Source organism: Somniosus microcephalus, chromosome 2 (genome assembly GCF_052327205.1).
Source record: "Somniosus microcephalus isolate GS21.2 chromosome 2, FLI_Smic_1.0, whole genome shotgun sequence".
NCBI classification, from domain to species: Eukaryota; Metazoa; Chordata; class Chondrichthyes; order Squaliformes; family Somniosidae; genus Somniosus; species Somniosus microcephalus.
The window spans coordinates 10,491,405-10,515,665 of NC_140988.1; the positions used below are offsets into that span (position 1 = coordinate 10,491,405).

At 47.1% G+C, this 24,261-nt stretch overlaps 1 protein-coding gene across 5 annotated transcripts in view; it reads right to left on the bottom strand.

Moving 5' to 3' along the window:
* Positions 1-239: 239 nt before the first annotated feature.
* bmpr1ba (bone morphogenetic protein receptor, type IBa) overlaps positions 240-24,261 on the bottom strand; it is a 561,149-nt gene continuing 537,127 nt past the window's right edge. For all 5 annotated transcript variants that reach the window (XM_086006493.1, XM_086006489.1, XM_086006502.1 and 2 more), the window contains 4 exons: positions 17,372-17,669; positions 6,585-6,760; positions 4,747-4,877; positions 240-2,128 (listed from right to left, as the gene is read on the bottom strand). In XM_086006493.1, the coding sequence (XP_085862619.1) occupies positions 2,003-2,128; positions 4,747-4,877; positions 6,585-6,760; positions 17,372-17,669 (731 nt within the window). In that variant the 3' untranslated portion in view covers positions 240-2,002. The remainder of the gene's footprint in view (positions 2,129-4,746; positions 4,878-6,584; positions 6,761-17,371; positions 17,670-24,261) is intronic.

The following is a 24,261-nucleotide window of genomic DNA, read 5'->3' on the forward strand; positions in this document are numbered from 1 at the left end:
CATCAGCACCCGACCACATTGCTGCCCGGGAGTCCAGGGATGGCCTCACCATGGCCAGATTTACTTCACTTGACGCTGTACACCCTGGCTGCCACATGATGCGCCAGGTTGACACCACCCCACACAAACACCATAAAGCATCCCTACAATGTCCAAGCCATTCATTTCACACTCATCACAATTGGAGGGGGGGGGTTATGTCTCAACATTCACTGCAACTCACTAAGACGCTTCCAAAGTGTTGAAAATAAAGATTTCAATGTTTGACACACATTAACAGAAAGTTTACATGAACATTTCATAAAACACCCAAGTGCCTACCCTTGTGTGTTGTTAGTTGGTATGACTGGACTAGGATGAGGGTGAGTGTGAGGCGTGGCTAGTGAGATGGGGAAGTGATAATGTAGATAGAGAGGGATGGGTGGAGGTGTAAGGTAAGTTGGTGTGAGTAAGGATGTGCAGGAGTAGGGTAGGGAAGGCAGTGATGGGGATGTGATGAGTGGCACAGCAGGATGAGGTTGAGTGTGGCTTTGCAGTAACGTTTCGTGATCTACTGAGGTCATTGAAAGGTTTGCGCCACTGCAGCCAGGTCCTCCTGACGACATCCTTGCTTTTGCCCTCCTGTGCAATGTGCAACCAGGCTGCGTTGGTGTCCTGGGGAGGTCTCTGCTACCCATGGGAAGGGAAGAGAACCTCCCTGCATGCTGTGACTCCCTCCATAAGCATTTGGAGGGAGTCATGGGAAAGCCTGGGTGCAGCCGTGCACCTTTGTGCAGTGCGAGTCAGTGTTTGCAGCACCTCAGTGCTGTAGCACACTGACAGCACAACGGTCAAAATGAATGCGGACATGGCCCCTTTAAGGAAACCGGCTGACAACGCATCATCAAATGACATCATCAGACCTGCTTCCGTTTAATTGGCCGGGAACCTAGCAGGGCGGGCTTAACAAGTCCAATTAACGGAAAATCACTCGGAGAGTGCGGGCTGGACCGCGACACCGACCCTGGACCCACCTCGGTCGGTGAAATGGCGGCCGAGGGATATGGAGATTGGGCGGGAAAGTGGAGTTGAGGTAGAAGGTCAGCCATGATCTTATTGAATGGCGAGCAGGCTCGAGGGGGCCGAATGGCCGACTCCTGCTCCTATTTCTTAAGATCTTATGTCGATCAGCTCTGTTTTCCAACCATGATTATGCAAAATAATCCGACCAGCCAAAGATGGTTTCAAATGGCTGCCCAATTCAGGTGAACACAGTACAACCCCATCCACAAACCGCTGTGGGTTTCTGTCAGTGCCTTACCTTCCTTGTTGACATGCGCCACATTCTCGTCAAGAGAGCCTCCCACCGCCCTTTATCAAAAAAATACCCACGCACGTGTTCAAAGGAAAAAAAACAAATGTGATTCCGCGATGGAGCCGAAGGTGTCAAACTCCACTAAAGCTGCTGGGAAGATTATCTAGTAACGCACGCGTGTTACGGCACCGAGTCTCGGCGTTCAGTCAGGCAATGGTGCCTCGTCCCCGTTTTCTCAAAAGCTCAGGACAGTGAAACACAAAAGCAGCTTTGTTTTTAGATACACTCGGTGTTCACAGTTTGAGCAACCCAGTCAGCTTATGCACAATTCGAGTCAGGTTGGAGTTGGCGTTGGAGTCTCTCAATGCATAATATTTCTTTTAAAAAAACAAACAAGTGAGCAGCTTTCACAGAAAGCAAGCATGCAACCTCCTTTGCATTAAACTCTGAATACCTGTTGCTTTTTTACACTATGCAAGCAAAAAAAAAAAGCCGGCCGATGCTCCTTTTTGCCATTTCCGGTGGTTCGGACAGTGCGTTGCTCCCTCGTTAATCAGCCAACTCAACGGCGGTTGCGATTGAGACGACTTTTTTTTTTTAAAAAAAGGTAGTTTGAAAAGGGTCGAAAGCCCGTCCACGCTCCCAGCTTGTCATGGGTTTCGTGCTGCGCGAGGGTCTCTAGGACTGAGCGGAGTTCTGGGCGTTGCATCAGAGCTTGATGTCTTGTGACTCGGACATTTTGGCCAAGGTTTTCTTCACTCGAAGGGCCGTTAGCCGGGAAGCCGGGTTGTGGGCCCAGCATTCAGTCATAACTTTCCCCATTTGTCTCAAGCACTGTGGAAACAAACACACGCAGACACACAAAGCATCAGTGAAGACCAAGCAAAGAGGAAGGAGCAAAAGCAAATTGGCAGTTCTAATCCGTTTTGCAGCTCCGACATTTCCTTCAACAAACTAATATTATGTGGCAATTGCCTAACATAACTGAAATCCTTGTGTTCAACTCCCTCCATGGCCTGGTCCCTCCCTATCTCTGTAACCTCCTCCAGCCCTACAAACCTCCGAGATCTCTGTGCTCCTCCAAATCTGGTCTCTTGCGCATCCCCCGATTTCCATCACTCCACCATTGGCGGCCGTACCTTCAGCTGCCTGGGCCCTAAGCTCTGGAATTCCCTCCCTAAACCTCTCCTCCTTTAAGACGCTCCTTAAAACCTTCCTCTTTGACCAAACTGTTGCTCACCTGTCCAAATATCTCCTTATGTGGCTCGGTGTCAAATTGTGTTTGATAATCGCTCCTGTGAAGCGCCTTGGGATGTTTTACTATGTAGAAAAAAAGTCCCACAATGCTTCACATAGTTATGAGAAAATGGATGTCAAACCAATTAGGAGGGATGAAAAAAGCTTTGTCAAAGAGATGGGTTTTAAGGAGGGTCTTAAAGGAGGAGAGGAAGCTGGAGCAGTGGAGGAGTTTAGGGTATTAATTCCAGAGAGTAGGACGTGGGTGGCTCAAGGCATGACCGCCAATTGCAGAGTGAAGGCAGGGCATGCCCCACAGGCCAGTGTCAGAGTTTTGGGAGGGGGTGCTGGAGGAGGTTGCAGAAAGAGGGAGGCTGTGGAGTGATTTGAAAACAAATGTGAACTGTTAGGAGACTGGAAGCAAAGAATGGTGTGATTAGTGAACAGGGCCTGGTATGGGATAGGATACTGACAGCGAAGATTTAGATGAGCTGAAGGTTATGGAGGATAGAAAATGGGAGATTGGCCAGGCGAGCACTGGAGTAATCAAGTCTGGAGGTGACAAAGGTAGGTGAGGTCAGATGCAGATGAGCTGAGGTAGGGGTGGAGGCAATGTTACGGAGGTGGGTTTTGTGGTGGAGTGCAATAGGGTTGGAAGCACAGCTTGGGGTCAAACAAGCCACAGAGGTTATATGCTATTTTCTTCAGCCTGAGACAGTGGCTAGTGAGGAGTTGTAATCGATGGCAGGGGTACAGAGTTAGTGATGCGGACCGAATACAATGGCTTCGGTCTTCCCAGTATTTAACTGGGGGAAGCTACACCTCATCCAAGACTGCATGTCGGACAAGTAATCCGAGAGCACAGAGGTAGTGAGGGAGACGGGAGAGGTAGAGCTGGGTGTCATCGGCATGCATGTGGAAACTGACCCCATGTCGGCAGATGAGGGAGGTCAAGAATGGATCCTTGGGGAATTTGTGAGGTGTAGGTGCGGAGGTGGGAGGAGAAGCCATTGGTAGAGATTCTCTGGCTATGATTGGAGAGTGGAACCAAGTGGAGCTGGATAACGGAGGTGTGGTCAACCATGCGGAAGACTTCAGAGACGTCAAGGAGGGAAAACGCACCACGTTTACCGCCGCAAAGAACGTTGTTCGTGACTTGGGCCATTTCGATGCTGTGGGAATGGTGGAAGCCTAGTTGGAAGGATACAAACAAGGAGTTGTGGGATAGGTGGGCAGGGAACTGAGGATGACAAGGACATTGTGGAGGAAAGGGAGGTTGTAGATGAGGCAGTAGTTAGCAGGATCCAGGGTAGGTTTTTTTTTTAAGATGCCAGTGTGGAGTGGACAGTGTCTGAGGAGAGTGTGGCGTTTACAATATCAGCTACAAAAGGAAGGTGGGGCGGTCAGGATTTTTTGCGAAGGATGCTGATACCTAGCAAAGAGGCGGATTTATAGAGGAGGAGCCACTGGACTAATTTCCAGTTAAAATGCATCTTAGTTACCAAGATAGGCTAAAAGAGTTGGGTCTCTACACTTTAGAGAAGGGTAGGCTTTTAGGGGTGATCTGATTGAGGTTTATAAGATGATGAAAGGAATAGATTGTGTTCCAGTTGACAATTTGTTCCAATTAAATAGGTTAGGGAGGACCAGGGGTCACAATTTTAAGTTGTATAAGGCAAGATCTAGGTTAGATGTCAGGAGGTGGTTCTTTTCCCAGAGAACAGTGGACCTCTGGAACAGGCTGTCGTCTCGTGGGGTGGACACTGATTCACTGAATTCCTTCCAGCGAGAGCTGGACCTGTTTCTGGCTGGGATGGAGATCCCCTCTTACAGAAGGTGGGTACTGCAGGGAATTCAGGGCTAGGGTGAGCTCCTGGACTAGTTTCAATCGCCTAGATGGGTCGGAGAGCAATTTCACAGATTTTTTTCCCCCCCAATTGGTTTGGGTTTTTTTTAATCCGGTTTTTCGCCTCTCCCAGGAGATCACATGGTTTCGGGTGGGGTGGAGAGTCTATATACTGTGATGCACAAGGTGTGTGGGACAGGCTCGATGGACCAGAGGGTCTTTACCGGTCTGTCACTGTTTGTATGTTCGTATTTCCATCCATCAGTATGGGGTGGATTCGAATTCTGGTTCCCGAGATGACTGGACGACGCACTGCCCTGTTGCACCAGTCACCCACCTAATACTAGTCTTTAACAAGCATGCGCCTTACCTCGTCACTGGTCCATCGATTGGGGAACGATGGTCTCAGCCGCTTGATGCACACAACTTCCCTCATATCTTCGAAGGACGGGTCGCTGGGCACCAAGTCATGGTACGGGAGCTGGTATTCTTCAACAATGCCTGCAGACAGAAACGTACACAGCATTGGCAAAGCGCAAGATGCATTTTATCTCAGTACAAGCCCCTGAAATTCCACCGTCCCCTCAGTGTTTCACACACACGACAAAATCCCCTTGGCAAGGGCGGCCCGCTCCCAAGGTTAGGCCAACCTCGGTTTGTAACCAACTGTTCAGAACAGACTTAGGAACAGGTGTGGCTCAGCTCTCCCTTCCCCCAACCCCTGGTGGAACTCCTCTCAACAGCCTGGCTGCAGTTCTCACTGGGTTACTGAAGCGGGAGCACAGAGTGATCCCGACTCGTGTGCAAGAGAGGGATGCTTCCACATATTTTTTATCTTAAAGGGGCAATGGGAAGGCACCCTGTGTGAGACATAACCAGGAATTGATATCCTGTCAGCACAGAGTGTGGCGTGTGCCACTAGGCTGGGCCAGACCGCCAGCTTCTAGGCATTTCAAGCAGCAACTTGGCATTGGAACACGCATCTTAAAAATACACATCAGTTACTGGAATCGTTTATATTTGTCACTGTGAAGACAGGAGGTTGCCTTGTTGGGTGGCCTTGGCCCACCATGCACATTCGCGTCCAAATAAAAATGGGCATGTGACATTTTTACAGCTGTGACTTAGTTAGCAACGAGCTGTTTATTGATTTCCTCGCTGCTGGTCCTCATCAGTCGCGAACTGCGAGCCGCAAAATGCCCGACGCAGCCCTGCAATTAGCTTCATCTGCTGGGCAAGGCTCTGCTCGCCTCTCCCCCTCTCTCAGCGAGCTTACAAGGCGAGACTCGATCCCCCAACGCACACACACACCCGTTTTTAAAAAAAACAACTCTGAACTCTGCTCCTGTTTTTACCGCTGGGTCGGGCATTTTATGGCTTGAATGGCGTGCCCGGCTGAGGAAGCACAAACTCACGTGACCGCGGCCATCAACTTTTATCAACGGCTGCATTCGCGAACTGCTGACGCGCAATATTGCTCTCAAAGTCAGAACCTGTTCTCTGTGTTTATTACATTCAGAAGCGGATGAATGGGGCAACATTGGTCACCCGCACCCCCCCACCCCTTCCCTCAAGTAGTTTGCACAATTCATTGCAAATAAACTGAATGAAAAAACAAATTAAATAATCATAGGGAACATGAGTAGGCCCATTGAACCTGTTCCGCCATTCAATTAGATTATGGCTGATCTGTATCTTAACTCTGTCTACCCGTCTTGGTTCTGTAATCCTCAATACCGGCAATGCCTCGATTTTAAAATTCTCATCATTGTTTTCAAAACCCTCCATGGGCTCGTGCCCCTCCCTATCTCTGCAACCTCCTCCAGCCCTACAAACCTCCGAGATCTCTGAGCTCCTCCAATTCTGGCCTCTTGAGAATCCCCGATTTTAATCGCTCCACCATTGGCAGCCGTGCCTTCAGCTGCCTGGGCCCCGAGCGCTGGAATTCCCTCCCTAAGCCTCTCCGCCTCTCTCTCTCTCCTCCTTTAAAGCACTCCTGATAACCTAGTTCTTTGACCAAGCTTATGTGGCTTGGAGTCAAATTTTGTTTGATAATCATTCCTGTGAAGCGCCTTGGGATGTTTTACTATGTTAATGGCGCTGCTTAAATACAAGTTGTTGTTGTTGTCTAACAAAAATCTCCACGGACTCTCTCTGGGCAACCTGTGTCCCGATACCAATTCAACAGGTGACACGGGACAGCCTTACCTACAGATACGCAACGTCGAGCTATCTCCCAGAGGATCAGACCAAAGCTGTACATGTCTGCCATGATGTACGATTGGAAATGGTTCCGGTTGAGACTTTCATCCAGCACTTCTGGAGCCATGTAACGCTTGGTGCCCACCCTGGTGTTGAGAGGTATGTCCACTTCATTGGTGTCACTGTGGAGGAAGGGGGAGAGAGTTAAGCCTCTTCATTTCCCCTGGTTCACCTCTCATGACATTGCTCAATGACAATTTTTTTTATTTTTTATAAAGATGTCCCTCTTTACGGCAGATTTAATCAATTTGTTCGAAACAATGCCAAGCGTCCAAATCACAGTATAACTAGGAGAAGCGCGTCAGGCGTATACCCATTCTAACTGTAGTTATAGTGTCAATGTAGACTGAATTCAGAATCAGAAATCTGACCTGACAAAGGGCTTGGTGACTTCTTGGAGAAGGAGGTCTCACTTTAGTGTCAGTGGTGTTAAGGAGAAGGTAGATCATTACACGAGGGAGAAAGGAATAGAAGGATGAATTGAATGCCGACATGAGGAACAACTTTTTTTACACAGTGCGTGGTTAGGATTAGGAACACGCTGCCTGATAGGGTGGATACAGATTCAATACAGGAAACTCTTTGGTATCCGGCACCGGGATGGTGCCGGTTGATTCAAAATTCCGGATAACGGAGAGGTATACCTACCAAGGTACGAGAGCCACATTATAGAGTATACCGGTTACACGGCCACAGATCCAGGAGTCCCTGTTACACGGCCACAGGTGCAGGAACCCAGGTTATACGGCCACTAATATACAGTAAAACTTACCTGAACCTACTCCTGCATTTTGCCGGTTAATAGAGGTTTCCGGATATTTAGGTGCCGTTTAAACGAGAGTTTGCTGTAGTAGCTTTCAAAAGAGAAGTGGATAAATACTTGAAGGAGAAAAAAATTGCAGGGTTAAGGGGAAAGATCGGGGGCGTGGGACTAACTGGATTGCTCATCGAAAGAGCCGGCACAGACTCAATGGGCCAAATGGCCTCCTCCTGTGCTGTACTATTCTATGATACACTGATAGGGTTAGAGGAAACAGGGAGGGAAGGCTCGTGTGGAGCATAAACACTGGCCAGTTGGGCCGAATGGCCTGTTTCTGTGCTCTAAACTCTATGTATGAACAGAATATGGGGAAGAGAGTCTGAGGGGAGACCAAACTCTCCAACAGAGAGCGATGGAAAATCAGTTGGTTCCCCCGTTCTGAGGTGAGCTCGCACGTTTCCTGGCAGCTGGTACAGGAGCCCAGGGAATGTTTAGTTCCTGTGCTCTCTGAACTGGACTCCCCACCCGATTCACACTCCCACTGGGAATTTCCTGCGGGAGGGGTTCTCCCTCTTGGCAAGAAGTTCAGTGCAAGGAGATTGAACTTGGGAAAGGAAAGAAGATTATTCTTTCAAGTTTAAAATCCCTAGGTCTGTGGCTCTGACAATTACGCAATTAACCCAGAATTTAACTACTATTTCCGCTGATAGTTTTCGCTTGGGGGAGTACTCCTGTATCATACACGCGAGGCTCCTCTGAATGGCAGATTGATCCAGTGAGTGGCTGAGCCACACGGACTGGGAGGATCTCGGGTTCCGTCTCCAGTGTGTTGAAAGATCTCAGCCCAGGTCTTGGTTGGGGGACTAGAATGTGTTTCCTGGGCCCCAGGGTTAGGGAAGTGAAACTTGACCAGTGATCCAGCCCCTGATTGTCATGGTTGCAGACGTCAGGTTCCACTGTGATGCCCTTCATGGTCGAAAGGCCCACTGAATAATTACATAGAATATACAGCACCGAAACAGGCCATTCAGCCCAACCAGACTATGCTGGCATTTATGCTCCACTCCTATCATGCTTTCTCACCTAACTCTGTCAACATAACCCGCTGTTCTCTTCTCCCTCATGTGCTTATCTAGTTTCCCCTTAAATGCATCCATACTATTTGCTTCAACCACTCCCTGTGGTAGCGAGTTCCACATTCTCACCACTCTCTGCCTAAAGAAGTTTCTTCTGAATCCCCTAGTTGATTTCTTGGTGACTATCTGATATTGATGGCCTCTGGTTTTAGAAACATAGAAGATAGGAGCAGGAGTAGGCCATTCGGCCCCTCGAGCCTGCTCCACCATTCAATGCGATCATGGCTGATCATCCAAATTCAGTACCCTGTCCCTTGATCCCTTTAGCCTTAAGAAATATATCCAACTCCTTCTTGAATATATTTAATGAATTGGCCTCTACTGCCTTCTGTGGCAGAGAATTCCACAGGTTCACCACTCTCTGGGTGAAGAAATTCCTCCTCATTTCTGTCCTAAATGGCTTACCCCTTATCCTTAGACTGTGACCCCAAGTTCTGGACTCCCCGACCATCGGGAACATCCTTCCTGCATCTAGTCTGTCCAGTCCTGTCAGAATTTTATAAGTTTCCATGAGATCCCCTCTCATTCTCCTAAACTCCAGCGAGTACAAGCCCAATCGACCCAATCTCTCCTCATACGTCATTCCTGCCATCCCAGGTATCAGCCTGGTGAATCTTCGCTGAACTCCTTCCAATGGCAAGAACATCCTTCCTCAGATAAGGCGACCAAAACTGCACACAATACTCAAGATGTGGTCTCACCAAGGCCCTGCAGCAAGACATCCTTGTTCCTGTACTCAAACCCTCTCGCTACGAAGGCCAACATACCATTTGCCTTCTTAACCGCCTGCTGCACCTGCATGCTTACTGTTGTGTATGTACCTTTGTAGGATTCGCAAAAATCCAGGAAAATACAGTCCACATTGTAAAACCCCTGAAATGGCCACATTTTATGAACACAAGATGGAGTTGGCAGATCACATGACTCATTTCAGAAGGACATACCACTGCAGTATCTTACAGAAACCTGAGTCACCACCGATTAGAAGATTCCAGAACTGACTGCAATTGATATGGTAAAATGGTTACAGTAGTAACGAAGTCAAAACAAAAGTATTTACACCTCAAGGTGTGTTAATTGCTAGCAAAACGCAAACCCATCTTTGAAATCACAGAGCACAGACAAAACCTATTATCTGTACCAAACTCAGAGGGACACAGGACAGATCCCATTAGTTTCATTTACAAGACATTAAAATAAAGTACCCGCTTTTGTCAAAGCAGCCTGCCCATTACTTTAACAAAAGAAAACCCCTGATTTGGCGCCAAGATAAGAGCAAGAAAACAGTATAACTGTTGGGGGAAAAGAGACAAAAAGACAGTTTCACACAGACACGAGGTCAAAAGCAGAGCGAGTGGAGAGGTTCGATTATGGTTCGAGGAGCACGGAGGGCCTACAAGTTCGAGCAGGAGAGCAGGTTCAGGAGCCGGTCCCATAAGGAAGATTGGAGATCCCGGACGATACAGGAGCACCAAGGTCAAGGACAGTTTTTTAAAACCCTGGTGAGCATAAAGGCCCAACTCCACCTAGCTGATCTGGTTGAGGTATACTGTAGAGACGGGAGGGTTTTTAATATTAAGGGCTTTGTAATTCGGGAGTGTTATTCATCCTTCGTTGTGCCGTGCGCTTTCTCCACCCCCGTTTTATTATATCGCTGATCTAGAATTGATGTATTATGATAGTCAAAGTAACTCTTGTGTGTTAAATTTTAGTTCCCATTGAGAGGCGTGTTCATGATTTTTGTCTGCATTGTTTCTTCATTTCTCTATGTTTTATTCTCCTTAAAAATAAAGATACCTTTGATTTAAAACTTACCTTGTCTCACCTGATCCATTTGTCTTCCGAGTCACAAGTTGGGCCAACACATCAAGGTGGTCTGGCAATAAGCCCAGTGTCTAGAACCGGTGAGGGGGGAGCGCTTCGGAACCGCTCACGAGCAGTGTGAAATCAAAAACCGATCTCGCACACCACAAGCTCGTTAAAACGACCCCTTACACCTTTAAGGGAATAACTGGTCTCAGACTGCAGTACCAGCAGTGACCACCCCTGTATAAAAGGCACTAGCAGCCCTCTGTAGTTTCAGTTTCCCGATTGTCTCCATTCAGTAAAGACTTGTTATGATCAACTCCTGCTGTCCGTGTCTCAATTATACACGGACATAATGTTGGCGACGAGCAGATACGAACTTACCTACAGTCTGCACCACCTCCTGGGATCCATTCCTGAAGTGAAGTGAGCAGAGGCCGAGGCCAGAAGGAAGAAAGGAGCAGTAGAAACGGGCGTCGACCGTGGGCATCCGCCCCTGAGTCAGCGGAGTTGAAGATTGCAGGAGAGGCTGTCGAGAGCGGGGCTTGGTTCCTGTCGACGGTGCTTCAGCTAATTGGGCTGGTGGCAGGTAGTACACTGATCCTTCCTGGGCTGCGGCGGTCTAGAACTCGAGCGGGTGGCTTGCAACGGGGCCGAGCAGCGTTGTCGGGAAGAAGAGAGAGAGGGTGGAGCACACAGGGCGCGGCCGGTGCTACGAAGCCTGGCAGCTTACAGACCCGAGAAGAGGGAGGCAAGAGTCCCACAGGGTTGTTCCACGACGGGAAAATAATAAAATAACAAAAAAATATATATATATATATTAAACGCGCAGAAAGCCGCGAGGAGCTGCAGGATGCAACGGAAACCGCGGAAAGCAGCGCTAGCAACAGCGGGGAAGAAGGCAAAGCGCGGGAGGCGCCATCTTAATCCAGCGGGGAAGAAGGCAAAGCGCGGGAGGCGCCATTTTGTTAAATCGGGGAAGAAGGCAAAGTGCGAGAGGCGCCATTTTCGATTTCTAAGATGCCGAAGACTGGCTGTATCACTGCCTTTGATAATGTAATAGAGGGCTGGACCACGTATGTGGAAAGAGTCGAGGTGTATTGCGAGGCAAATGAAATAGCCGATGAGAAAAAGGCATCGGTACTGCTAAAATTAATGGGCGCAAGAACGTACGGCCTATTGCGGGAACTGCTTGCTGCAGCCAAACCGAAGGCGAAGAGTTTTAACAAAATTGTTGCTATCCTACAGGAACACCTGAACCCTGCACCGCTGCTGATAGCAGAAAGATTTAAATTCCACAGGAGAACTCAGCATAAAGATGAGAGCAATGCCGAGTACCTTACGGAACTACGCAAGCTATCAAAGCACTGCCAGTTCGGAGCAGGACTGGCAGATACCCTACGGGACAAATTTGTCTGTGGACTCCTGAGTGAAGTAACCCAGAAGAGGTTACTCTCAGAGAAACAGCTGACGCTAGATAAGGCTTTCAGCGTGGCAGTATCGTACGAAGCAGCAGCAAGGGGAGCTGCGGAAATACAACAAAAGCCACAGGAATACGGCACCCACGAAATGACACGGGGATTTGAAAAATTTTATCGCTGCGGCAGAACAAACCATGACCAGAAGGACTGCTGGTCCAAGGACAAAATATGCAGGCAATGCGGAAAGATGGGACACATTGCACGAGTTTGCAGGTCTGGGAAGAAGACCAACGACAACAAAAAGGCTACTAAGGAACCGTACAGGAAAGTACAAAAGATGACGGACAGTAGTTCCGAAGACCAGATGAGCGATAGTGAATCCGGGAACAAGAGACTAAGCTGTCTCAAACTTCACAACGTAATCGCAAAAGAGGATCACCGAACCATTTGGGTCACCCTCACGATAGCAGGGTCCCAAGTCAAAATGGAATTGGATACAGGATCAGCTCTAACCGTCATGAATCGACGAGACTACGAGCGGCTATTCTCACACATACCCTTGAGAGAGACATCCATTGTCTTGAGGACGTATACGGGGCAAAAAGTATACCCCAGAGAAAAAATAAGAGTGCCTGTCGAATACAACGGCAAGAAAATACGGAAATTGTATCTCTACATACTGCAAGATGGCAAGATGGTGGACCACCGTTATTGGGACGTGAATGGATCAGAAAGATAAGTTTAGACTGGCACTCCATTCAGGCACTGACGGTGGCGGGTAAAAAAGAGGACGACGTCACTCCTGGACGATTGTCAACAATCTTAGCTGACGCCAAAGAGGTATTTCAACAAGAACTGGGCACTCTTAAAGGCGTAACCGCCTCGATAAAAATAGAGGAGAATGCAATTCCCAAGTTTTTCAAAGCAAGACCGGTACCATATGCAATTCGCCCAGCCGTCGAGGCAGAGCTGGAGAATCTGGAGCATGCAGACGTGTTATCTAAGGTAGACTGGAGCGAGTGGGCGACACCCATCGTTCCTGTCATGAAGAAAACGTTAAGCGATAAGTCTGAGGAGCCAAGGAAGGTTCGCATCTGTGGGGACTTCAAGGTGACGGTGAACCCAGTCCTTCACACAGTACAATATCCTCTTCCAAGGATAGAAGATATCTTCGCCTCACTATCTGGAGGGAAGCGTTTTACAAAAATTGACCTAGCACAAGCATATTTGCAGATGGAGGTTGAAGAATCCTCTAGGAAGTATCTCACGATAAACACTCACAAAGGTCTTTACCAGTATAATCGACTGGTATTCGGAGTAGCATCAGCTCCGGCGATCTGGCAAAGAGCGATGGAACAAGTCCTGCAAGGGATTCCGGGGACTCAGTGTTACTTAGACGACATCCTAGTGACAGGTGAAGATGACAGTGAACACCTTGCCAACCTAGAGCAGGTGCTCACTAGACTACGTGAACATGGGCTGCGAGCCAATCGCCCCAAGTGCGAGTTTTTTAAGAAACAGATATCATAGTGTGGCCACGTGATTGATGAAGAGGGGTTGCATAAGTCCCCTGACAAAATTGAAGCAGTAGTTATGGCTCCGGCGCCTGAAAATGTGTCACAACTGAGGTCATTCCTCGGATTGGTGAATTACTACCATAAGTTTTTGCCGAATTTGTCCACAATTCTGCATCCACTGAACGCCCTACTACGAACGGGAGTAGCATGGAAATGGAGCGATAAATGTAAGCGGGCCTTTCAGCAGAGTAAGGACCTAATCACTTCAAGAAAAGTATTGGCTCACTACAACCCATCACTGCCGATAAGGCTGGCGTGTGATGCGTCTCCCTGCGGCATTGGGGCGGTACTGTCACATAAATTCCTTGATGGTTCAGAGAGGCCGATAGCTTTTGCGTCCTGCTCGTTAACTTCAGCCGAGCGTAACTACGCTCAGATTGACAGAGAGGCCCTCAGCCTGGTGTGGGGGGTGAAGAAGTTCAATCACTACCTGCACGGTCAGAAATTTACTCTACTAACGGATCATCAACCTCTCGTCTCCATTTTCAACCCTCAGAAGGGCGTACCGATAATGACGGCACAGCGGCTGCAGAGGTGGTCCCTTTTCCTAGGGGCACACCACTATGACATCGAGTACAAGGGAACTAAACAGCATGGGAATGCTGATGGATTGTCGCGCCTACCGTTACCGATGGTGGAAGAAGAACTGGCGGTGGATCCAGTGGTGTTATTCCACTCGACTATAGTCGAATGTCTCCCTGTGACGAATGCAAACATAGAAAAGGAAACATGAAATGACCCGACACTCTCCTGGGTCTATGATTTAACGGTGAAGGGATGGCCAGCACATGGCGAACCACTGCTGCCAGCATTCTCGCCGAGAAGAGAACAGCTGTCAGTGTGCAGGGGGACCTTGATGTGTGGATCCAGAGTAGTAATTCCACCTAAATTGACGGATAGAGTGCTCAATGAGCTTCATGAGGGTCATCTGGGTGGGGTAAAAATGAAGAACTTAGCCAGAGCGTTTGTGTGGTGGCCGGGAATCGATAGAGAAATCGAAGAGATGACCAAGAGCTGTACAGGATGCCAGAAGGTCCAAAACGCCCCACCACAAGCTCCTCTACATCCATGGGAGTGGCCCTCATCTCCATGGCAAAGGGTGCACGTTGATTTTGCTGGTCCCTTTATGGACTCGATGTTTTTAATTGCGGTGGATGCACATTCAAAGTGGCCAGAGGTAATAAAAATGTCCTCAACCACCACAGAAAAAACTATCACAGTCTTACGAACCATATTCGCCAGAAATGGGCTGCCTGAACAGATTTGCTCTGACAATGGACCACAGTTTGTGTCTGAAGAGTTCCGGAGGTTCTTAAAGAACAATGGTGTTAAGCATTACACATCCGCCCCATATCATCCAGCCACTAATGGATTGGCCGAGAGGTTTGTTCAAACATTCAAGAAGGCTATCAAAGCAATGTGTAATGAAGATATACCCCTACAACACAAGGTGGATAACTTCTTGTTTGCCTACCGGAATGCGACACATGCGGTTACCAACCAAACTCCAGCCATGATGTTCTTCAATCGAAGACTACGATGCCGCTTGGATTTGGTTAAGCCAAACGTCCGAAGAGATGTGGAGAACAGGCAGTTTCAGAATATGAATGAAAGGCCGACCAGGAGTTTTAAGATAGGCCAACCAGTTTTGCCCGGGAGTACCGCACAGAGAAATGGCAGCCAGGAACGATCTGTACACGGCAAGGACCTCTAATGTATACCGTGGACGTTGGAGAGAGTATTGTAAGACGCCATGCTGACCAGATTCTAGAGTCACTGGAAAACGTCAACTCCACACCACGATCTGATACACCTGGCGATGAAACCGAAGTACCAATTGCATCTATTGCAGAATCGGTGATATTGGAAGCAGATGAACCAAACAACGACATTGATCCTGACTCAAGCTCGCCAGAAGAACCTAATACCCCAAAGAGGCGTTATCCAGACAGAATCAGGAAGCCTCCTCAAAGACTGAACTTATAATTGCTTAACCTCAACCAATGTATCTAGCAACTGTAATTGTAATTGTAATTAGTTATTATTTAGTTGTTAAATGAATGTTACGTACTGTTTATCTAAAAGGGGAGGAATTGTTGTGTATGTACCTTTAAGGGAATAACTGGTCTCAGACTGCAGTACCGGCAGTGACCACCCCTGTATAAAAGGCGCTAACAGCCTTCTGTAGTTTCAGTTTCCCGATTGTCTCCATTCAGTAAAGACTTGTTATGATCAACTCCTGCTGTCCGTGTCTCAATTATACACGGACATAATACTTACCTTCAGCGACTGGTGCACAAGGACACCCAGGTCTCGTTGCACTTCCCCTTCTCCCAATCTATTGCCATTCAGATAATAATCTGCCTTCCTGTTTTTGCCACCAAAGTGGATAACCTCACATTTATCCACGTTATATTGCATCTGCCATGCTTCTGCCCAATCACCCAACCTGTCCAAATCATCCTGTAGTTTCTCGGCATCCTCCTCACAGCACACACGCCCACCCAGCTTTGTGTCGTCTGCAAACTTGGAGATATTACATCTAGTTCCCTTGTCTAGATCATTAATATATATTGTGAATAGCTGGGGTCCAAGGACCGATCCCTGCGGTACCCCACTAGTCACTGCCTGCCACTCGGAAAAAGACCCGTTTATTCCAACTCTTTGCTTTCTGTCTGCCAACCAGTTCTCTATCCAAGTCAATACCTTGCCCCCAATCCCATGTGCCTTAGCTTTACACGCTAATCTCTTATGCGGGACCTTATTGAAAGCCTTCTGAAAGTCCAAATACTCCACATCCACTGGTTCTCCCTTATCTATTTTACCAGTTACATCCTCAAAAATTTCCAGTAGATTAGTCAAGCACGATTTACCTTTTGTAAATCCATGTTGACTTTGTCCGATCCTGTCACTGCTTTCCAAGTGCTCTGCTATTACATCTTTTATAATGGACTCTAGCATTTTCCCCACTACCGATGTCAGGCTTACCGGTCTGTAATTCCCCATTTTCTCTCTACCACCTTTTTTGAATAGTGGGGTAACATTAGCTACCCTCCAATCCATGGGTACCGTTCCAGATTCCATCGAATGTTGGATGATGATCAGCAATGCATCTACTATTTCTAGGGCCACTTCCTTAAGTACCCTAGGATGTAGATTATCAGGCCCTGGGGATTTATCGGCCTTCAATCCCATCAATTTCCCTAACACCATTTCCCTACAAATACTGATTTCTTTCTGTTCCTCCCTTTCATCAGACCCTATGTTCCCCGACATCTCTGGGAGGTTATTTGTGTCCTCCTTTGTGAAGACAGAACCAAAATATGTATTTAATTGGTCTGCCATTTCTTTGTTCCCCATTATAAATTCCCCTGATTCTGACTGCAAGGGACCTACGCTTGACTTCACCAATCTTTTTCTCTTCACATATCTACAAAAGCTTTTACAGTCAGTTTTTATGTTCCCTGAAAGCTTACTCTCATATTCTATTTTCCCTTTCTTAATTAATCCCTTTGTCCTCCTTTGTTGAATCCTAAACTGCTCCCAATCCTCAGGTTTACTGCTTTTTCTGGCCAATTTATATGTCCTCTCCTTGGATCTTATGCTATCCCTAATTTCCCTTGTTAGCCACGGTTGAGTCACCTTTTTTTGTTTTATTTTTATGCCAAACTGGGATGAACAAATTCTGTAGTTCATCCATGCGGTCTTTGAATGTTTGCCATTGATTATCCACCGTCAACCCTTTGAGTGACATTCCCCAATCAATCCTCTTTCCCAGAAGAGGAAACACTCTCGCTTTCTCTCTCTCTCTCTCTCTCTCTGTGTACTCTATCAAAACCTTTCAGAATTTTAAAGACCTCTATTAGGTCATATATAAGAATCAAATAATAGTCACAGGTAGCAGAGGGGGTACAAGGTGCACCCGTGGGTCTGTACACCAGCTAGTAGGCTGGCGTTTTGAGGAAAGAAAGGTGCAAGATTGGCACCAAACAAAAACTCTGAGGGCCTGTGGCATTTAAGATACATAACTCACCTGATAAACTTGACAGCCAGGCCCAAGTCAGCGATGCAGCACATTCCATTCTTCTTCACCAAGATGTTTTTGCTTTTCAGGTCCCGATGGGCAATGGCCGGCTTTCCCTGTGTGCCAAAGATCTCCGTGTGCAAGTGGCACAGCCCGCTGACTGTTGAGTACGCCAGCTTCAGCATGGCCTTCGTGTCAAGAGTCGTGGACTTTAAGTAGTCGTAGAGGGATCCGTTCTCATGGTAGTCGGTGATCAGGTACAGCTGGGTCCATGATCCTGTTCCTTTGATGTCAGCGGCGATGAAACCTAAAAACAGAAAGTCTTGGATTTATACAGCGCCATTCACAACTTCAGGATGTCCCAAAGAGCTTTACAGCCAATGAAGTACTGTTGAAGTGGAGTCACTGTTGTAATGTAGGAAACATGGCAGCCAATTTGCACACAGCAAGCTCCCACAAACAGCAATGTGATAAATGACCAGATAATCTGTTTTAGTGATTTTTGAGGGATAAATATTGGCCAGGACACCGGGGATAACACCCCTGCTCATTTTCGAATAGTGGCCATGGGATCTTTTATGTCCACCTGAGAAAGCAGACGGGGCCTCAGTTTAACGTCTCATCCGAAAGACGGCGCCTCCGACAGTGCAGCACTCCCTCAGCACTGCATTGGAGTGTCAGCCTAGATTGTGTGGTCCAGTCTCTGGAATGGGGACTGTGAAGCCACAACCTTCTGACCCAGAGGCGAGAGCGCTACCCACTGAGTCACAGCTGATGTCTAATGAGGACGGCCTCAACCGGGATCTTGGGTTCATGTCACGCTACATGTAACCCCACCTAACGTAGGGTCATCCAGACTCGAGTCGTCGTTGGCTTGTTCTCTCCACACAGATGCGGCCGGACCTGCTGTGATTTTCAGCAAAAAAAAATGTTTCTTGTCTGTTTTTTTGTTTTTCATACAGACCCCAGCATCTGCAACATTTGACCCCTTGTGACCCCACCTCATTGTTCTTTGTAATGTTTTCCTGACGGACCTGTTTGGACACCATTTACACCTTTGATTGCTGTGATTATCTCTCTGCCGAGGTGTGATAAATGGCAGTTAGAAAGATTACCTGTAAACATCTGACATTATTCTCTGACTATATAAGCTGTGTTTTTATGCATCTCTCCACTTCACCTGACGAAGGAGCAGCGCTCCGAAAGCTTGTGATTTCAAATAAAGCTGTTGGACTATAACCTGGTGTTGTGTGATTTCTTACATTTGTCCACCCCAGTCCAACACCGGCATCTCCACACCATAAAAAAAAAACCACAAGCATCCTCAATGTTCAAACAAATGAGCCTACTGAACTATGAAGAAATTATCCTGTCAATACTTTAGGAAGGATGTCAAGACCTTGGAGAGGGTGCTGAGGAGATTTACTAAAATAGTACCAGGGATGAGAGACTTCAGTTATCCGGAGAGACTAGAGAAGCTGGGATTGTTCTCCTTGGAGCAGAGGAGGTTAAGGAGAGATTTAACAGAGGTGTTCAAAATTATGAAGACATAGAGAAGATGTTTACACTTGTGGAGGGAGTCCAAAACTAAGGGCCATAAATACAAGATAGTCACCAATAAATTCAATAAGGACTTCAGAAGAAACTTCTTTACTCAGAGAGTGGTTAGAATGTGGAACTCACAACCACATTGAGTGGTTGAGGCGAATAGCAGATGCATTGAAGGGGAAGCTAGATAAGTACATGAGGGAGAAAGGAATAGCAGGATATGCTGATAGGGTGAGATGAAGTATGGCGGGTGGAGGCTCGTGTGGAGCATAAACACCGGCACGGACCAGTTGGGCCGAATGGCCTGTTTCTGTGCTGTAAAATTCTATATAACATCAACGTTGTAGTATTTGTCGTGCTGTGAGCAGTTCTTGCTTACTTGTGAATGTGAGGTTTATAACTGGCCTTCTCACCCGAGCCAACTACAGATCTAAATATTCTCCCAATGGAAAATATGTTAATCGGTCCAATGCTTATCTTGTTTTGGCAAGTAATCTTCTATTTTTCTCCCATTGCAATCATCTTTTGTTTCTGAGTTCCACACGCAACACTTCCAGTCCAGAGAGCACAGCAGGCCAAACGTTTCCCGGGCTCCTGTACTAACTGCCAGGAAGCATGTGAGGTCGCCTCACCCTATCAACATAACCTTCTAATCCTTTCTCTCTCATGTACTTCTCCAGCTTCTCCTTAAAAGCATCTAAGCTATTCACCTCAACCACTCCCTGTGATTTTCCATCGCTCTCTGTCGGAGAGTTTGGTCTCCTCTCAGACTCTCTTCCCCATATTACATACGTACATAGCATTTCCAGCACAGAAACAGGCTATTCGGCCCAACTGATCTATGCCGGCGTTTATGTTCCGCACGAGCCTCCTCCCAATCTATTTCCTCCCAGCTTATCTGCTTCATCTCACCCTATCAGCAGATCTTTCTATTCCTTTTTCCCTCATGGGTTTATCTAGCTTCCCATTAAATGTAACTGCTATTCGCCTCAACTACTCTACATGGTACCGAGTTCCACATTCGAACCACTCTCTGGGTAAAGAAGTTTCTCCCGAATTTCTTATTGGAATTATTGTTGTCTCTCTTTATTTATGTCTCCTAGTTTTGGGCTCCCGGACAAGTGGAAACATCTTCTCTGCATCTGCCCTATCAAACTGCTTCATAATTTTCAAGACCCCTGACATGAATCAGTCATTCATGAAAGAAAGACTTATGAAATAATACTGAGCAGCCTGTGGGTGGCGCTGTCCAGCGAGAGTATGAATGCTCGGGCACGGGCCCAGCTTGCGCAGGACATTCTTAACAGGAACTAGTGAAGGACACAATTAGACCTCCATGTTGTAAAACAGTTGATTAACGCTTAGACCAAGTGCCTAGTAGTTTTCTTATGTCAACCTCTACTAGGTCACGCCCTCAGTCTGCTCTTTTCATGACAGCGGCATCATTGAGATCAGCCACTCGTTGAGTTGGGACACTGCCTCTCGTGGGTCATTGCACTGAGCTCCTGTAAACTGCTTCAAAGCAGCGGCAGGATTCAACAACAACAACAACTTGTATTTATACGGCACCTTTAACCTAGTAAATCATCCCAAGGTACTTTGCAGGAGTGTTATAAAACAAAAAAAGTTGACACCGAGCCACATAAGAATAAATTAGGGCAGATGACCAAAAGCGTGGTCAAAGAGCTAGGTTTTAAGGAGTGTCTTAAAGGAAGAAAGAGAGGTAGAGAGATTTAGGGAGAGAATTCCAGAGCTTAGGGCCTCGGCAACAGAAGGCACGGCCACCAATGGTAGAGCGATTAAAAATCGGGGGATGCTCAACGGGGCAGAATTAGAGGAGCGCAGATATCTCGGAGGGTTGTGGGGCTGGAGGAGATTACAGAGATAGGGAGGGGCGAGGCCATGGAGGTATTTGAAAACAAGGATCAGGATTTTAAAATCGAGGCGTTGCTTAACCGGGAGCCAATGTAGGTCCGCGAGCACAGGGAGTGATGGGTGAATGGGACTTGGTGTGCGTTAGGACACAGGGGCAGCCGAGCTTTGGATGACCAACGCAGGGTAGAACGTGGGAGTGGGGAGCAATGGAGAAAGTGAAATATAGGGGGCTTTGCTTCTGGGTTCACGTCAGGCTCTCCGTTGCTTAAATGATGGGAAATATTGACATCTCTGCTGTGACATTCAGGCTGTTGCCTCATTTGTTAAGGTTTAGCTGAAGATCATGTGAGGTCCCACTGGGTTTGAACTTAGCGATCAGTGCTGCAAGGTCACCTGAAAGATTGGCACCTAAAATAAAGCCAATATACTCCAGTGAATTGCAGAAAATCAATAGCACGGATTAGATTTCATACATTCTGAAAGCCAATTTGACCCTTGGGACCGATCTGCAGCAAGCCTTTGATAGACTGGATTACTCAGCTCTCGGCGCCTTACCCTTTATCCAACATTATTTAAACTATCACACTTGCCTCGAACACACAAGGGCAGCGCGGGGAGGGGGGCGGGGGGCGGATGGGGGGGCGGTGGAGCGAGAAGGGGGGACAACACCATGGACACAGTGATGTCACAACACACTCGCCCAACTGCAAAGCTCAGATAGCGACAGATCTGAAGTTATCACCTTGTTTAAACCAGCGCTTTATTAGTAATTTATCAATTATTAACATTCAATGAATTGATAGACGATTGGAGGTGCGAACATTACGCGTAACAATGATGTGCGCTAAATCTGTTGGCTACAATAGGACATCTGATGATCATAACACAAGCACCAAATGAGGTTCCCCAAAGCATGCAAAAATGGGATGGCAGGAATGACGTATGAGGAGAGATTGGGTCGATTAGGCTTATATTCGCTGGAGTTTAGAAGAATGAGAGGGGATCTCATTGAAACTTATAAAATTCTAACAGTACTACACAGACTAGATGCATGAAGGATGTTCCCAATGGCAGGGGAGTCCAGAACCAGGGGTCACAGTCTAAGGATAAGAGGTAAGCCATTAGGACAGAGATGAGGAGGAATTTCTTCACCCAGAGAGTGGTGAACCTGTGGAATTCTCTACCACAAAAGGCAGTTGAGGCCAATTCATTAAATATATTCAAGAAGGAGTTAGATATATTTCTTCAAGCCAAAGGGATCAAGGGATATGGGGAGAAAGCAGGGACAGGGTACTGAATTTGGATGATCAGCTATGATCTCATTAAATGGTGGAGCAGGCTCGAGGGCCGAATGGCCTACTCCTGCTCCTATCTTCTATGTTTCTAGAATAACTAATTTGGAAAAATGCTTTTTAGTGAAAGTGCAACTGAAAGAAGCAAGGCCATTTTGAAATGGCAGTCGATCGCGCCTCAGAGCGGCACACTGGGAGTGAAAACCGGGTGCAGTTTTCAGGTGAATCAGGGTTAGAGCAGGGTCGCCAACCCTCCAGGATTGGCCCTGGAGTCTCCAGGAATAGAAGATTAATCTCCTGGACACTCGCTGCCAGCAAAAACCCCGGGAGAAACATCACAGGGGCGTTAAAAAAGGTTTTTTCCATTCATTACCAAGATATTTGAGATGGGGGGGGGGGGGGGGAGGGGAAAGGCTGTTTGACTGGGCGGGCCGGTTGGAGGTTGGAAGTCACCTGATTAAAACCTTCCAGGAATATGCCGAGCCAGAGTTGGTGACCCTCCGTTAGAGACGAGGGGAATAACTGGACCCCAGGGTGAGCAGACGTGATTCAGTTTCCATGTTAAAGTCATACATACACTCTGTCATATTTTTATTTAATTCATTTTTATGGGATGTGGGCGTCTGGCAAGGCTGGCATTTATTGCCCATCCCTAATTGCCCTCGAGAAGGTGGTGGTGAGCCGCCTTCTTGAATACAACAGAGCAGCACAGGGCAGTTAGGAGTCAACTGTGGGTCTGGAGTCACATAACGGCCAGACCGGGTAAGGGCGGCAGATTTCCTTCCCTAAAAGGACATGAGTGAACCAGATGGATTTTTACGACAATCATGGTCACTAGTTTTTTATTCCAGATTTATTCAATTAATTGAATTGAATTTACTGTGCTGGGATTTGAACTCAAGTCTCCAGGGTCATTAGTCCATGCCTCAGGATTACTGGTCCATCACACAACCACTACGCTACTGTACCCCGATCTATATTGCCATGATAAATTCACATGGCCACAACTGGAATGGGAACTGCCTATCTGCACTCGCCACGTCTGCTACAGTGCTTCATAGAAACATAGAAGATCAGAGCAGGAGTAGGCCATTCGGCCCCTCGAGGCCTGCTCCTTCATTTAATGAGATCATGGCTGATCATCCAAATTCAGTACCCTGTCCCTGCTTTCTCCTCATATCCCTTTAGCCTTAAGAAGTATATCTAACTCCTTCTTGAATATATTTAATGAATTGGCCTCAACTGTCTTCTGTGGTAGAGAATTCCACAGGTTCACCACTCTCTGGGTGAAGAAATTCCTCCTCATCTCTGTCCTAAATGGCTTACCCCTTATCTTTAGACTGTGACCCCTGGTTCTGGACTCCCCGACCATCAGGAACATCTTTCCTGCATCTAGTCTGTCTAGTCCTGTTAGAATTTTATAAGTTTCAATGAGATCCCCTCTCATTCTTCTAAACTCGAGCGAATATAAGCCTAATCGACCCAATCTCTCCTCATACGTCATTCCTGCCATCCCAGGTATCAGTCTGGTGAATCTTCGCTGCACTCCCTCCATGGCAAGAACATCCTTCCTCAGATAAGGTGACCAAAACTGCACACAATACTCAAGGTGTGGTCTCACCAAGGCCCTGTACAACTGCAGCAAGACATCCTTGCTCCTGTACTCGAATCCTCATGCTATGAAGGCCAACATACCAGTGTGGGGCGGGCGTGATTACCGTATAACAAGTTTAAACCAGGCAGTTCCCGGTATAAATGTGGCCACAGGAATTTATAATGATAAAAGTATTGGCAGGAAAGTCACGTAGCTGCAACATTTTTTTTACTACATTTATAGATGAACTCTACCCTTGACTGCTAAATGATCGCCTTGCATTGCGAAACTCCCGGGGGGTGTTTAGTAACTACATTAAAGGCGTTATATAATTGCAAGTTATTATGGTTATTAAAGGGCAAGGGTCATATATAGAAATAAACAGAACAAGGGTGGGACGATCTGACCCCAAAAATAATGACCCACAGAGTTGACTGCGTCTGTTTCTCATTTATTAAAACCAAGATAAAATGAGGACAAATAATATTCTTGAAAATATATGCACTGAATAAAGTGTGGCTGCAGCAGATGTAACACGTACGCAAGCTTTCAGTAATGGCCGGCATGGGGACAGACCAGATGATGTTTTG